We start from the raw sequence: 13,424 nt of genomic DNA, 5'->3' as shown, positions 1-13,424 counted from the left end.
CTGCTGGAAAACTGTAAGCTAGGGTATTGACTTCAATACTGATTCAGTGGAAAATAACATTTTTTGAGCTAGCAGTCTGTGACCCCTTCAATTCGTCATGCAGTCACTGGTGTTCTGATGCATCCTGAGCCAAGGCAGTTGTTCACTGCAGTGAATGAAGCAGTTCCAATAATCAACCATCCTGCTGTGGGTTGGTTGTGATCTCCACCAAATTCAGATCTTGGATCAGCAGAAACAGTTTGTTAATGGAAAATACAGATATTCACAGTTCCTCTCACTGATTTTTCTCTTCTCAGCCTTAAATTCCTAACCTCCTTTTTTTTTCAAGTGATATCAGAGATCTTAGAAAGCCTTTGCTTCAACAACATGCTTCACATATATCCTTAACTGCAGCATACTGTGGAAATTAATGAGTATAGGCTTAGGAACACTTTGTTGAATGAGACCTGCATGCTACATTGCCATCAAGTTCACTAAAAGGTTCATCAAAGCAGCTACTGATTTGTTTTTAAGAAACTCTTACACTTGGTTTCCAAAAGCTGGTGAGGTTGCCAAACTACCCAATTTTGGAAAGGCCTCAGCACCTCTAAAAGGCTGTTTCCAGATTAGGACCTGAAATTAAGACTGGTTATGAAATACTGGAGTAGCTGGTGAATTTTTTTGCCCTCTGAACCACAGAAAAATGGTGTTTCAGGCTGATGAAGAAAAAAATTCTGGATTGTATCATTAGCCATTGGAATGTGCTGCCTAGGGAGGTGGTGGAGTTACCGTCCCTGGGGGTGTTCAAAAAGGGATAGGATGTGGCACTTGGTGCCATGGTTTAGTAGTCATGAGGTGTTGGGTGATAGGTTGGACTTGATGATCTTTGAGATCTTAATAGAATAATAATAGAATAAACCAGGTTGGAAGAGACCTTCAAGATCATTGCATCCAACCCATCAACCAATCCAACCCACCTAAACAACTAAACCAGGTACCAAGCGCCCCATCAAGTCTCCTCCTGAACACCTCCAATGACGGTGAGTCCACTACCTCCCTGGGCAGCCCATTCCAATGGGCAATCACTCTCTCTGTGTAGAACTTCTTCCTGACATCCAGCCTAAACCTCCCCTGGAGCAGCTTCAGATTGTGTCCTCTTGTTCTGGTGCTGGTTGCCTGGGAGAAGAGACCAACCCCCACCTGTCTACAACCTCCCTTCAGGCAGTTGTAGAGAGCAATAAGGTCTCCCCTGAGACTCCTCTTCTCCAGGCTAAACAACCCCAGCTCCCTCAGCCTCTCCTCATAGGGCATGATCACTTCCCTGGTCCTGTCTCAGCAACTCATTGCCCGTCTTGTAGTGAGGAGCCAAAACTGAATGCAGTACACAAGGTGTGGCCTCACTAGTGATTAGGAGAAACAAGGGTCCTCCTTGTCACACTCTTCCTGATACAGGCCAGGATGCTGTTGGCCTTTTTGGCCACACGAGCACACTGCTGGCTCATTCATCTGGCTGATCAACACCCTCAGGTCTTTTTTTGCTGGACAGCTTTCCAGCCAGTTTTCCCCAACCTTATTGATTCTATGATTCTATGATCATTCCAGGTCTAACTACCTAAAGCAAGGGAAACATTTCCTTATATTGCAATACATTTCAATATTAAACTAGGATGCACACAGCTTATCAGATGCATAAAGAGAGAGAATTTGACAGAAGAGAACCCCAAAAGCAGCATTTCAAAGTTCAGTGATATTAATGGAGTAGTTCAGAGAACTTTACTTTTGCACACCTTTCTACAATGAGTTATGAGACAGTGAAGCAGAAGAGTACCAGAAACCTGGGGTAACTGCATCTCCTTGCTGAGTGTTTACAAAACACACTGCAGAACACAGATTGCTCTGCTTCATGTTTATCCTATCCAGTGGCTTGCATGGAAGAGAGAACACTAATTGATATAGATGAAGGAGATAGTTTCATAGTTTCATAGTTTCATGTTTCATTCAGGGTTGGAAGGGACCACAAGGATCATATAGTTCCAACCCCCCTGCCATGGGCAGGGACACCCTACACTAGATCAGGCTGGCCAGAGCCTCATCCAGCCTGCTCTTAAACACCCCCAGGGACGGGGCCTTGACCACCTCCCTGGACAACCCATTCCAGGGCTTCACCACTCTCATGGTGAAGAACCTCCTCCTAACATTTAGCCTGAATCTCCCCACCTCCAGCTTCATTCCAATCCCCCTAGTCCTATCACTACCTGAGATCCTGATATTTTCATGAGACTAACATGCACCAACTCATTTCATACAGCTAACAAACTGCTTTCAGTCATACTGATGACTTAAATCTAGAAAACTCTTGCAGGGCAGCCAGGTGATCAGGCCCAGTCAGCGTGGGTTCATGAAGGGCAGATCCTGCTTGACAAACCCTGTCTCCTTCTATGACAAGGTGAGCTGCTAAGTCGAGTAAGGAAAAGCCGTGGATGTTGTTTAGCTGGACTTCAGTAAAGCAATTGACAAAAAACGGCTGCTAATGGCTTGGATGGGTGGAGACTTCAGTGGGTATAATACTGGCTGGATGGCAAGACCCAGGAGCAGTGGTGAACGGTATTAAAGTTACTTGGTTACAGGAGGTGTTCTCGAGGGCTTGGTTTTGGGGCCAGTTCTCTTTAATATCTTTATTAGTGATCTGGCTGAGGGGATTGAGTGTACTCTCAGTAAGGCTGCAGATGACACCAAGATGAGCAGAAGTGCTGATATGTTCGTGAGTAGGAAGCCTCTACGAAGCAACTTGGTCAGGATTGATAGGCCAAAGACAATTGTATGAGATTCAAGAAGGCTAAATGCCAGGTCCTCACTTTGATCACAACAACCCCATCCAATGCCACATGCTTGGGGAAAACTGGCTGGAAAGCTGTCCAGCAAAAAAAGACCTGAGGGTGTTGATCAGCCAGATGAATGAGCCAGCAGTGTGCTCGTGTGGCCAAAAAGGCCAACAGCATCCTGGCCTGTATCAGGAAGAGTGTGACAAGGAGGACCCTTGTCTCTCCTAATCACTAGTGAGGCCACACCTTGTGTACTGCATTCAGTTTTGGCTCCTCACTACAAGACGGGCAATGAGTTGCTGAGACAGGACCAGGGAAGTGATCATGCCCTGTACTAAGCACTGTTGAGGCCACACTTCAAGTCCTGTGTTCAGTTTTGTGGCCCTCATACAAAAAATACCCATTGAGGTCCTGGAGCAGGTCCAGAGAAACGCAAATTAAGCTGGTGAAGGGTCTGGAGAACAGGTCTTATGAGGATTAGCTGAGGGAACTGAAGTTGTTTAGTCTGGAGAACAGGAGGCTGAGGGGAGATCTCAATCTTCACATCTGCCTGAAAGGATGGTTGTAGCACAGTGAGTGTTTGTCACTTCTCCCCAGTAACAAGTGATAGGACAAGAACAAATGACCTCAAGTTGCACCAGGGGAGGTTTGGATTGAATCTTAGAAGAAACTTTTTCACTGAAAGGGTTATCAAATGCTGGAATAGGTTCTTCAGGAAGATGGTTGAATCACCATCCCTGGAGGTGTTTAAAAGATGAATAGATGTGGTACTAAGGGACATGGTTCAGCACCAGCCTTGGCAGAATCAGAAAATGGTTAGACTTGATGATCTTAAAGGTCTTTGCTCAACCAAAATGATTCTATGATTTTAGGTGGTGGCGTATCCTGTTTGAAGTCCTCCCATTATTCCAAAAAGCCTGTTTAGGATTTAGGTGATACAAACTACAAGACAGACCCCTATCTCATTCTTTCCTATAACAAGCAAAAGCTTAAATTAGTCTGGATGTGTATTACATATAGAAGTATGTTAACACTCTCATGAATGGATGAGTCAGAGCCATAATCCTTGCACATGTTTCTGACATACATTCAGTCATCACTATAAAACTATATCCCTTCTTTCAGATATGGGGGGACTATAAAATACATTAGGGCATCTAGTATACTACTTCTGACAGGAAATCCAAGCAGTTTCTGAGACAGCTAGTTTGAGTCAGAATTACAGAAGGACCATGGAAAAACAATGAAAGTACCTGAAAAATCCTAACAATCTTTGCTTAGATACAGCAAATTATCATCTCAGCTTCTGCACTTCACTTCCAAGACCTCTTTGGAAAGTAAAAGAAGCATTTTTCTTCAAACAAACAAACTAAGGTCCAAGTAATATCACCTAACAATGTCAAATCCAAGTACGGTCTGCCAGAACCCGTGCCCAAACTTTGACTGTATTTCAGCAGCCATCTGTTTTGTTAATTCAACAGCACTGAGTCCTACAATAAGAAGCCAGGGATTTCTGCAATAAGCAGCATAGCAAAGCTCAACTCATACAGCCCTCCAGGTGGGACTATAAGCAAAGAGCCAAATTCAGATGACTGCTAGACATTATAATTCCTATTTGTATTGGCAAAACTAGTTGCAATTGCACCCAGTCTGCTATGCATTGAGCACCGTATATGACCATCAGCAATTCTTTCTTCAGATTAAAGGTTGTGGCTAGTTTTTGTCCTCCCTCTTAACCACTCTCTCTGGCTTCTCCAGAAGCCTGAGGCCAGAATCCAGGAAGATTTCATCTAGTGTTTCTCCTAGTATCAATTTGTCAATTCACTACATGCTCATTTTCTGAAAATATCCATGCTCTCAGAGATTTATTAACAGATAAACAGATAAATGAGTGGATGTTGAAAATGAAAGGTAAAATCCACCACTACCAAACAGTTTCTGCTAGCATCTTGTTTGTGGATTTCATAATGAGGGCTGTTGGCTTCATTTGAAAGTTCATCTACGAAATAAGCCCATACATTCAACATGTTTGAGCCAATTTTCAGCTCTGACTAGACTGGGTTTGTTTGCTGTTCAGAGCAAGTTGTGACAGCACATGAGACAGTTGAAAGGTAATTAGATGTAGTATCCATCGTCTACAAATGTAAAACAAAAAGCTACATACTCAGCCTGTGCTCCAGGAACTGCCTGGTTAAGGAATGCATTTGAATCATTCTCACTCCCAATGCCGGTTGAGTACCCCACGAGCATAGTATTGAACTCTCGAAAGATGTCTGAAAAAGAAAGATGGCAATAAAAGGAAAATTACTACATCTGACCTCTGCCTACAGGAGCTAGCACACACCAGCACTGTCACAGCTCTGCTCTGACAGCCCAGCACAGCTGCTGCAGCCTCCAGTCAACTAGATGTATCCACCAAGCAGTAGCAATAGGGATCATCAGCTGACAGTGGCTTAGACAGCAGAATACTTGCTGTGTCCTGCACTGTCACCACTGGATAAAATGAGCACAACTAGGGACTACTGTGTGCAGTTATCTATCATGTTGTAGTGATTAAAGCCCAAACCAAAATCCAGTCATTCGATGGTGACTTTGTGAAGCAAACCTGAAGGAGGCTTCAGCTCAGCAGGAGCTTGTTTTCAGCTAGAGGATGAATCTGCTTCGCAGCTGTGCAAAATCTCATACTACGGACAAATATGAAGAAGAAAGCCTCAGATGCATGGCTCTGATGAAATCCCACCACAGTGTCCATTACCTTCATAGCAGCTTACAAAAGGAAGTTGACAGCTGTGAAAATGGTCACAGTATATACTGTACATGCTACTTTAATCTGAAACACTGAGTTTAACCACATTTTAATGAAGACTTTGTCAAATGTGACAGCATCCAGTGAGTGAGTAGCTTATTCTGATTATATTCTTGTTACATTCTATTCATAATGATGAGTAACAGAAGGACTGGCCCTCTTCAGAGGGAAGCTTATTGTTACAGCTGATCCAAGTTGTATTTTGAGTGGTTTGACATTAACAATAGACTGAGCTATGAGAAGTTGCATGTTTCAATGAAGAGAAAGAAAATAATTCTTCCCTTTGGATTACATGTATGGGTAGTCAGCTTTATTTACCAGAGAGGTCTGCTGTGTGCAAACATTTGGTTTTGGAAAAAGCCCTAGTGGAATAGATATTAAAGGCAAATGTATGGATATAGCAATCTTATTTAGAAATAAGACTCCACAGAGCTTTGAAAGAAGAGGGCAAAGGGGCGGGGGGATTTCTGCCTGTTTCTCATCTTCACTGCTGAAGGCAACTTTTTATTCATTAGTCCTACAATACTGTTTTTTCTTGTTGCTTACTTAAAGCAGCTGTGAGATGCTTAAGAGCTTTCTGTAAACATATCAGAAATCAGCCTATTCCCTCTCTTCAGTCTTGCCAATTAGATTTAGCAAAGCATTTACTTACTAGGTAGAGTTGTCACATTCTCTAATGATGCATCTCCTCCAATACTAAAATGAGAAAGAAAAATCCCAGTCACTCATCCCTTAGCTGGACACAGACAATGAGCCAAGTGAAAAACTACCACACATCAGCTTTCTGAAGCTGAAAGCCCCAAAACACATAAAAGAGAAGAATATTCTCTGCAGGAGAGAACACACATCTCTTCATCACCTTGGCTGAAGACTCACCTCCAGGACAGTCCCCGGTATGTGGTGTTCAAATCCAGGAGATTATCTGAGGCAATTGCTGTACCGGCCTAGACATTATTTTTCATTAATCAAATGAAATCAAAACACAATAACCAGTACAACAGTAATTCATACATAATAATTTTATTTACTTTCAAAACCGTCTCTTTGAAGGCTTTAGAAAGCATCTGGCTTTCCCCTGACCTTCTTACTGAAGAATAAACATTATCAAGCATTAAGAAACATGAATACCTTTCATAATTATTTACAAGCACGATATTGTAAATGACACACAAAATATATGATGGAGCCATGGAACAAAGGCTTTGTTCTCATGGGTCTAGATTAGCTGAGTAACTAATTTAGGGTTGCATTGTTGCATCTCAAACACACAAAAACTTACTAATTATGAGAACTGAGCTATATGAACTCAACAGAAACAAACAAGTGTTTCAGAAGGAAGCACCATAATACCCTTATATCCATTTGAAGGAAGCACCATAATACCTTCATATCCATTTGAAAAGTATTGTGCTAAGAGACTTAGCAGTACAACAGCAAGGAGGAAAGCACTCTCTAAACTCAGACTGAAGAAAGAGGCGAGCTTGCAAACATCTCCTCCCCCCTGCTAAAACACTACCAGGATTGAGAAGCAAAGTGTCTGCCAGCTATGTTACTATAGTTTCATGCTAAATTAGGGTACAGGGTAGTACTTCAGAACAGCACAAGACCAGACTATTTGCTGCTACCTCAGATTAAACCACAACACTACATTTTCTTCTATGTATAAGCTTTCTTGAATGTGTTCAGCATAACTATGCATGGGTCACATGAAGCTCTGAGACAGCAATGCTCCACTGTGCTTTCTATGACAGCAGATCTTGTTCTCAGTTTCTACAGACTACACTTAGAAACAGAAACGTCTGCAGGGTTCTGGACATTATAATATGGCAACCAGCGCTATACACAGGCTATCTTTTATTTGTCAATGCTGCAGGCTTTCATACACATGCCTCTATTTCAGTATCCTCCTGCATGTAGGAGTTTCAGCAACATGCCTGCTGGAGAGTTGTAAAGGCTTCGTGGTTTGTGCACTCAATGTCTTTGTTGTCAACTAAACCATGGTACCAAGTGCCTCATCCAGTCTCCTCTTAAACACCTCCAGTGATGGTGTCTCCACCACCTCCCTGGGCAGCACATTCCAACAGCCAGATTGATTTCTGACAGAAATCATCCTCTGCAGGACTACCTGCAGAAGGGTCAGACTCAGAGAAACCTATGTTCCAATTATGTCTTTCTACCCAGTGTTCTGTCTTTCCTTTGAGCTGGCTGTAGAATTTCAGTCTTTGACCAGTATGAACACCCTAGGCAGAAAGACATAATTGGAATATAGGATGTCTGGATCTTGGGACGTATTACTTCTAGACTACCTAACAAAGTCATAGCCAGCAAGAACTACTCCTTAATAAGGAAATACTGTGATGGAATAGAATAGAATAGAATAGAATAGAATAGAATAGAATAGAATAGAATAGACCAGACCGGGTTGGAAGAGACCTTCAAGATCATCGCGTCCAACCTATCATCCAACACCACTTAATCAACTAAACCATGCAACCAAGCACCCTGTCAAGTCTCCTCCTGAACACCTCCAATAATGGTGATTCCACCACCTCCCCGAGCAGCCCATTCCAATGGGCAATCACTCTCTCTGTGTAGAACTTCTTCCTAACCCCCAGCCTAAACCTCCCCTGGTGCAGCTTCAGACTGTGTCCTCTTGCTCTGGTGCTGGTTGCCTGGGAGAAGAGACCAAATTCCACCTGTCTACAACCTCCCTTCAGATAGTTGTAGAGAGCAATAAGGTCTCCCCTGAGCCTCCTCTTCTCCTGGCTAAATAAGCCATAACTTAAGAAAGGCACAAAAAAAAAAAAAAAAAAGACTAAGTATATTCTGAAATAGATAAAGCCAGAGGGCTCTCACCCCTGCACATTCTTATCTCATTAATGCTAGAATGAATAAGATGTTGTTATCCCACTTAGTCACACTCTGTTGCTGAAAGAGCTGAGTCAAAAGAACAGGTTCACCAGTCTGCCCCTTTTCAGAAAGTAGTTAGGTTACTTCGAAAGTAACTTAACAATTCTATGATGTCCCATTAGTTTCAGCAGCACCTGATCTCTTCTGTCTCAAATTCAGCAGATATTTAAACAACTCTTTAAAGGATTTGCCTGTGTTTTTGCCTGAGTTCAAAAGCATGTGAATACGTGCGTGGGGGGAACAGAGTGCTGAAGAACTGACACCTTCTTTCTTGTTCTAGCTGCTATATCTATTCTTATCCAAGAATGATTAGATCTTTGCTTCTAGGTACAACAGCTATTTCCCCTTCACTGGAGCAGGCACATGTTTGTAGTTTTACCAAGAGAATATTAAAAACACTATCATCTTACCGTTAAAGAATCCCCAAGGGCTGCTATAACTTGCACATCAGCTGGCTTTAGGGAATGCACTGCAATGGAATGAAACACAGTTAAACTGGAACAGGAAACAGCTATTCTTTTTCACCACTGTACAGGTGAAACATGCCATTGCTCATTCTGATGTGCAGATATAATCATAGAATCATAGAATCAACAAGGTTGGAAAAGACCTCAGAGATCATCAAGTCCAACCTGTCAGCCAACACCTCACAACTAACTAAACCATGGCATCAAGTGTCACAATCAATCCCTCCTTGAACACCTCCAGGGACAGTTACTCCACCACCTCCCTGGGCAGTACATTCCAATAGCCAATCACTCTTTCTGTGAAGAACTTTCTCCTCACCTCAAGCCTAAACTTCCCCTGGCACAGCTTGAGACTGTGTCCTCTTGTTCTGGTGCTGGTTGCCTGGGAGAAGAGATCAACCCCCTCCTGTCTACAACCTCCCTTCAGGCAGTTGATTTTGAACTACCCAGATGATGAAAGAGGAGCTTTTACAGCTCATCTCCTGTGCTTGTAGCAGTCGCATTTGCATATTTTTTAATGTCTCAAAGGCTAAATCTGCTACTGATAAGACAGAAGAGCAAGGAGTAAATAACAGTAAGTTGCCAGCAATATCCAGCACCATGATGGAGGTTAAACAATTTAGTATCAGGCAAATCACAAACACTATATCAAAGATGTAAGAAGGCAGGAAGAAGGGCTAAGAAGACAACATGAAGTTATTTGAAAAGCTGAATACAGTTATGTTCTAGACTAACATGCATGAACCCATGATTTTCAGTTTTCTTTCCCAACATTTAGGTGTCATCACTTAAAGGCCATGACAGCCCGTGAATTTAGGGTTTATCATGAGATATTTGGAAGTTCTTCACTAAAAATGAGCTAAGTGGAGCTCCTCAGTCAGAATGTGCAATAGTATGGCATAACTAAGCAGCTGCTGAAAAACATGACATTTTTCTGAGTAGTAACTTTCACAGTCCAGGAATCATTTCAGCAAAAGCAACATCTCATTTTGAAGCACAGTTGAAGATAATTCAGCTTATTAACATAAAGCAGGCAAGGATACCTGAAGTTGCAGGAGGGGAGGATGGAGACCTGTCTTCACATAGCAGCTGGCTTCCATAATTCTAAAAAGAAGAAAGCTGAATAGCATTTGGCTAGCAAACCCAGCCAGTAGTAATTACAATCTTCTAGAGGGCAAGTGGATAAGCCAGAGCCTGTTTAGCATGTAATAAATAAGCCAGACAGGTCTTAGCTGCACAATTCAACAGTCATATTCAGTACTGCCCAGATTAGAGTAGCCTCCTGTACTGGTAAACATGCTGTCTGGGCACGTGTTCTTACAGGTGTTTCTAGATGCATTTTGCCTAACTCAGGGAGTGCTTCCCAATTCTGTGCCATGTACTTCACCTCCCAAACTTCTTTGGCCAAAGACTGATTTCACCTGTGGTTCATATGGTTACCATACAGGAACAGATGCAGCAGAGTAACAGTGGGATGGTGATGTTGACACTTACTAGAGTTTGGCTGGGGTATGTGTAATTACTGTTCTTATATGTCCTCAGGAATGGCTCAGTCTACAAAACAAGGCAATATGAGTCAATGCAAAGCATCAGAAGAATATATGGAAATTTTCATTCCCCAGCCTTTAGCTCTCAGATGTCTGCAGATGATTAGCAGCTTGACACAAATGAATTCCAGGGATTAAAAACGAAAAGCTATGCCCTTTTAAAACCCCATAGAGTATCAGTGTAAACCTGGGATGATACTTTTTACACAGCCAGAATTCACAGAACGTGCCCTGAGCCCTGCTGTGTGTGATTAACAAGAAGCTTGTGGTCCCACAGAAGAGCAGACCCAAGCACCTCTGCAGAGCTGTGCTGGCTGGTGTCACTGTTGCTTTGTTTCCCTCACTGAAGCTGTCATTCAGTGTGAATGTTCCTGACTGGGTAAGCCAAAAATCCTTTTCTTCCTTCTCTGCTAACCATGACATGCGACTGTCAGGCAGCTAACTACTAGGACAGCCTTGCCCTCTATCTCATGGGGGAGCACTCATGTTACTGCTGGAGACAGTGTCATGAACTGTGTGGGGAAAAGCCAGACTCTCCTGACCTAGACAGCCCTCCAGGCAAAGAGAATGGGAATGGAATGGAATGGAATGGAATGGAATGGAATGGAATGGAATGGAATGGAATGGAATAGAATAGAATAGAATAGAATAGAATAGAATAGAATAGAATAGAATAGAATAGAATAGAATAGAATAGAATAGAATAAACCAGGTTGGAAAGGACCTTTGAGATCACCAAGTCCAACCTATCACCCAACACCATCTAATCAACTAAACCATGGCACCAAGCACCCCATCCAGTCTCTTCCTAAACACCTCCAGTGATGGTGACTCCACCACCTCCCTGGGCAGCACATTCTAATGGCCAATCACTCTTTCTGTGAAGAATTTCCTCCTAACATCCAGCCTAAACCTCCCTTGGGAAGGCTGAGGGAGACTCCCAACCACTCATAGCACCTCCCCATAAATACAGACACCCTTGTAACTTACTTCACTTGGACATTTGAGAACAATCTCATCTTCCATTTGCTGATTATCTGTCTTCTCTCCTAAAGGTTCCAGCTGGGGGAAAAATGGGAGGTGCATAGAAGAAAAATGAATGAGCATCAGAGAGCAACAGGTAATGCCATGCCACCAGCCACTGGAAACCACCTCTGCAGCACAGCAAGACAACTGCAATGCATTTCACCTGTGCTGGCAGCTGCCTCCACACACTACTTATTTGTGTGCTGAAGAGGATAATTCCCATACAACATGAACAATGTGTCAGGCAGGCATCATCTCCCTGAGGGAAGTCCCAGCAACCCCAAGATTTAACATAAGTTAAGATTTAGTGGTTTGATATGACTGGTTTAACAGTTCAGGTGACCTTTCTTCACATGATCACTCTTTCCCTTTGTAAACACAAACAAGGCTTCAGAAGAGATACAGCTAGTATCATCCTGAGGCAGAGTATGTTACAGTATCACAGTATCACTTAGGTTGGAAAGGACCTCGAGGATCATCGAGTCCACCCTGACACCACAGACCCCATGACTAGACCATGGCACCAAGTGCCACGTCCAATCTCCCCTTGAACGCCTCCAGGGTCGATGACTCAACCACCTCCCTGGGCAACCCGTCCCAATGACGAATGACTCGCTCGGTGAAGAACTTCCTCCTCACCTCGAGTCTGAACCTCCCCTGGCGCAGCTTGAGACTGTGTCCCCTTGTTCTGGTGCTGGTTGCCTGGGAGAAGAGGCCAACTCCCTCCTGGCTACAACCACCCTTCAGGTAGTTGTAGAGGGCAATAAGGTCACCCCTGAGCCTCCTCTTCTCCAGGCTAAACAATCCCAGCTCCCTCAGCCTCTCCTCATAGGGCTTGTGTTCAAGGCCTCTCACCAGCCTTGTTGCCCTTCTCTGGACACGCTCAAGTGTCTCAATGTCCTTCTTAAACTGAGGAGCCCAGAACTGGACACAGTACTCAAGGTGCGGCCTAACCAGAGCAGAGTACAGGGGCACTATGACCTCCCTGCTCCTGCTGGCCACACTATTCCTAATGCAGGCCAGAATGCTATTGGCCCTCCTGGCCACCTGGGCACACTGCTGGCTCATATTCAGGTGGCTGTCGATCAGCACACCCAGGTCCCTCTCTGTTTGGGAGCTCTCCAGCCACTCCGACCCCAGCCTATAGCTCTGCATGGGATTGCCGTAGCCAAAGTGCAGCACTCGGCACTTGGACTTGTTGAAAGCCATCCCATTGGACTCTGCCCATCTGTCCAGTCGGTCGAGGTCCCTCTGCAGAGCCTTTCTACCCTCTAATTGACTAACATCTGCCCCTAACTTTGTGTCATCTGCAAACTTGCTGATGACTGACTCTACCCCTTCATCCAGATCATCAACGAATATGTTGAAGAGGATAGGGCCCAGCACTGATCCCTGGGGGACACCACTGGTGACTGGCCTCCAGCTGGATGCGGCACCGTTCACGATCACTCTCTGGGCCCGGCCCTCCAGCCAGTTCCTAACCCAGCACAGAGTGTAGTGGTCCAAGGACATGACATGTTGCCAAGGACATGATATGGGGGGACAAGGAGTGACAAATATACCCTTTTAAATCTTACCATATTGTTCCACAAAGCACGTGCAGCCTGGGAATGTGTCTTCTGGCCGAAGTGGAAACAATCTGGGGCAAAATAGGAATTGTCTGGCAACCCCTCCTAGAGAAAAAGATGGGTGCTGTGACAGAGGCACAGCAACTAGCTGTGTATAGAGATCTGTCTCTTCCAGAAAGATAGCCTGGCTGACAAGCTGACTTAAAATTGAAGCAGCTGCAAAGGCCTCCAAGGCCAAGAGAATTAAACAAGGCCAGAGAATGCTAGTAACTTGGAACAAAGAAGCTTTTTAATAGAGG

The 13,424-nt window shown here is 43.8% G+C and overlaps 1 protein-coding gene across 2 annotated transcripts in view; it reads right to left on the bottom strand.

Moving 5' to 3' along the window:
* Positions 1–13,424, bottom strand: part of PLB1 (phospholipase B1) — a 116,283-nt gene that overhangs the window by 43,509 nt on the left and 59,350 nt on the right. For both annotated transcript variants that reach the window (XM_068158823.1, XM_068158824.1), the window contains exons 28-35: positions 13,135–13,230; positions 11,522–11,593; positions 10,479–10,538; positions 10,028–10,088; positions 8,928–8,986; positions 6,484–6,551; positions 6,260–6,303; positions 4,966–5,074 (exon numbers count right to left, since the gene is read on the bottom strand). In XM_068158823.1, coding sequence (XP_068014924.1) covers positions 4,966–5,074; positions 6,260–6,303; positions 6,484–6,551; positions 8,928–8,986; positions 10,028–10,088; positions 10,479–10,538; positions 11,522–11,593; positions 13,135–13,230 — 569 coding nt within the window. The remainder of the gene's footprint in view (positions 1–4,965; positions 5,075–6,259; positions 6,304–6,483; positions 6,552–8,927; positions 8,987–10,027; positions 10,089–10,478; positions 10,539–11,521; positions 11,594–13,134; positions 13,231–13,424) is intronic.

Source organism: Melanerpes formicivorus, unplaced genomic scaffold (genome assembly GCF_026170545.1).
Source record: "Melanerpes formicivorus ecotype bairdi unplaced genomic scaffold, bMelFor1.0.p_v2 SCAF_43, whole genome shotgun sequence".
Classification (NCBI taxonomy): domain Eukaryota; kingdom Metazoa; phylum Chordata; class Aves; order Piciformes; family Picidae; genus Melanerpes; species Melanerpes formicivorus.
Note: the sequence above shows the minus strand (reverse complement) of the source record. Positions and strands in the feature narration are given on the sequence as shown.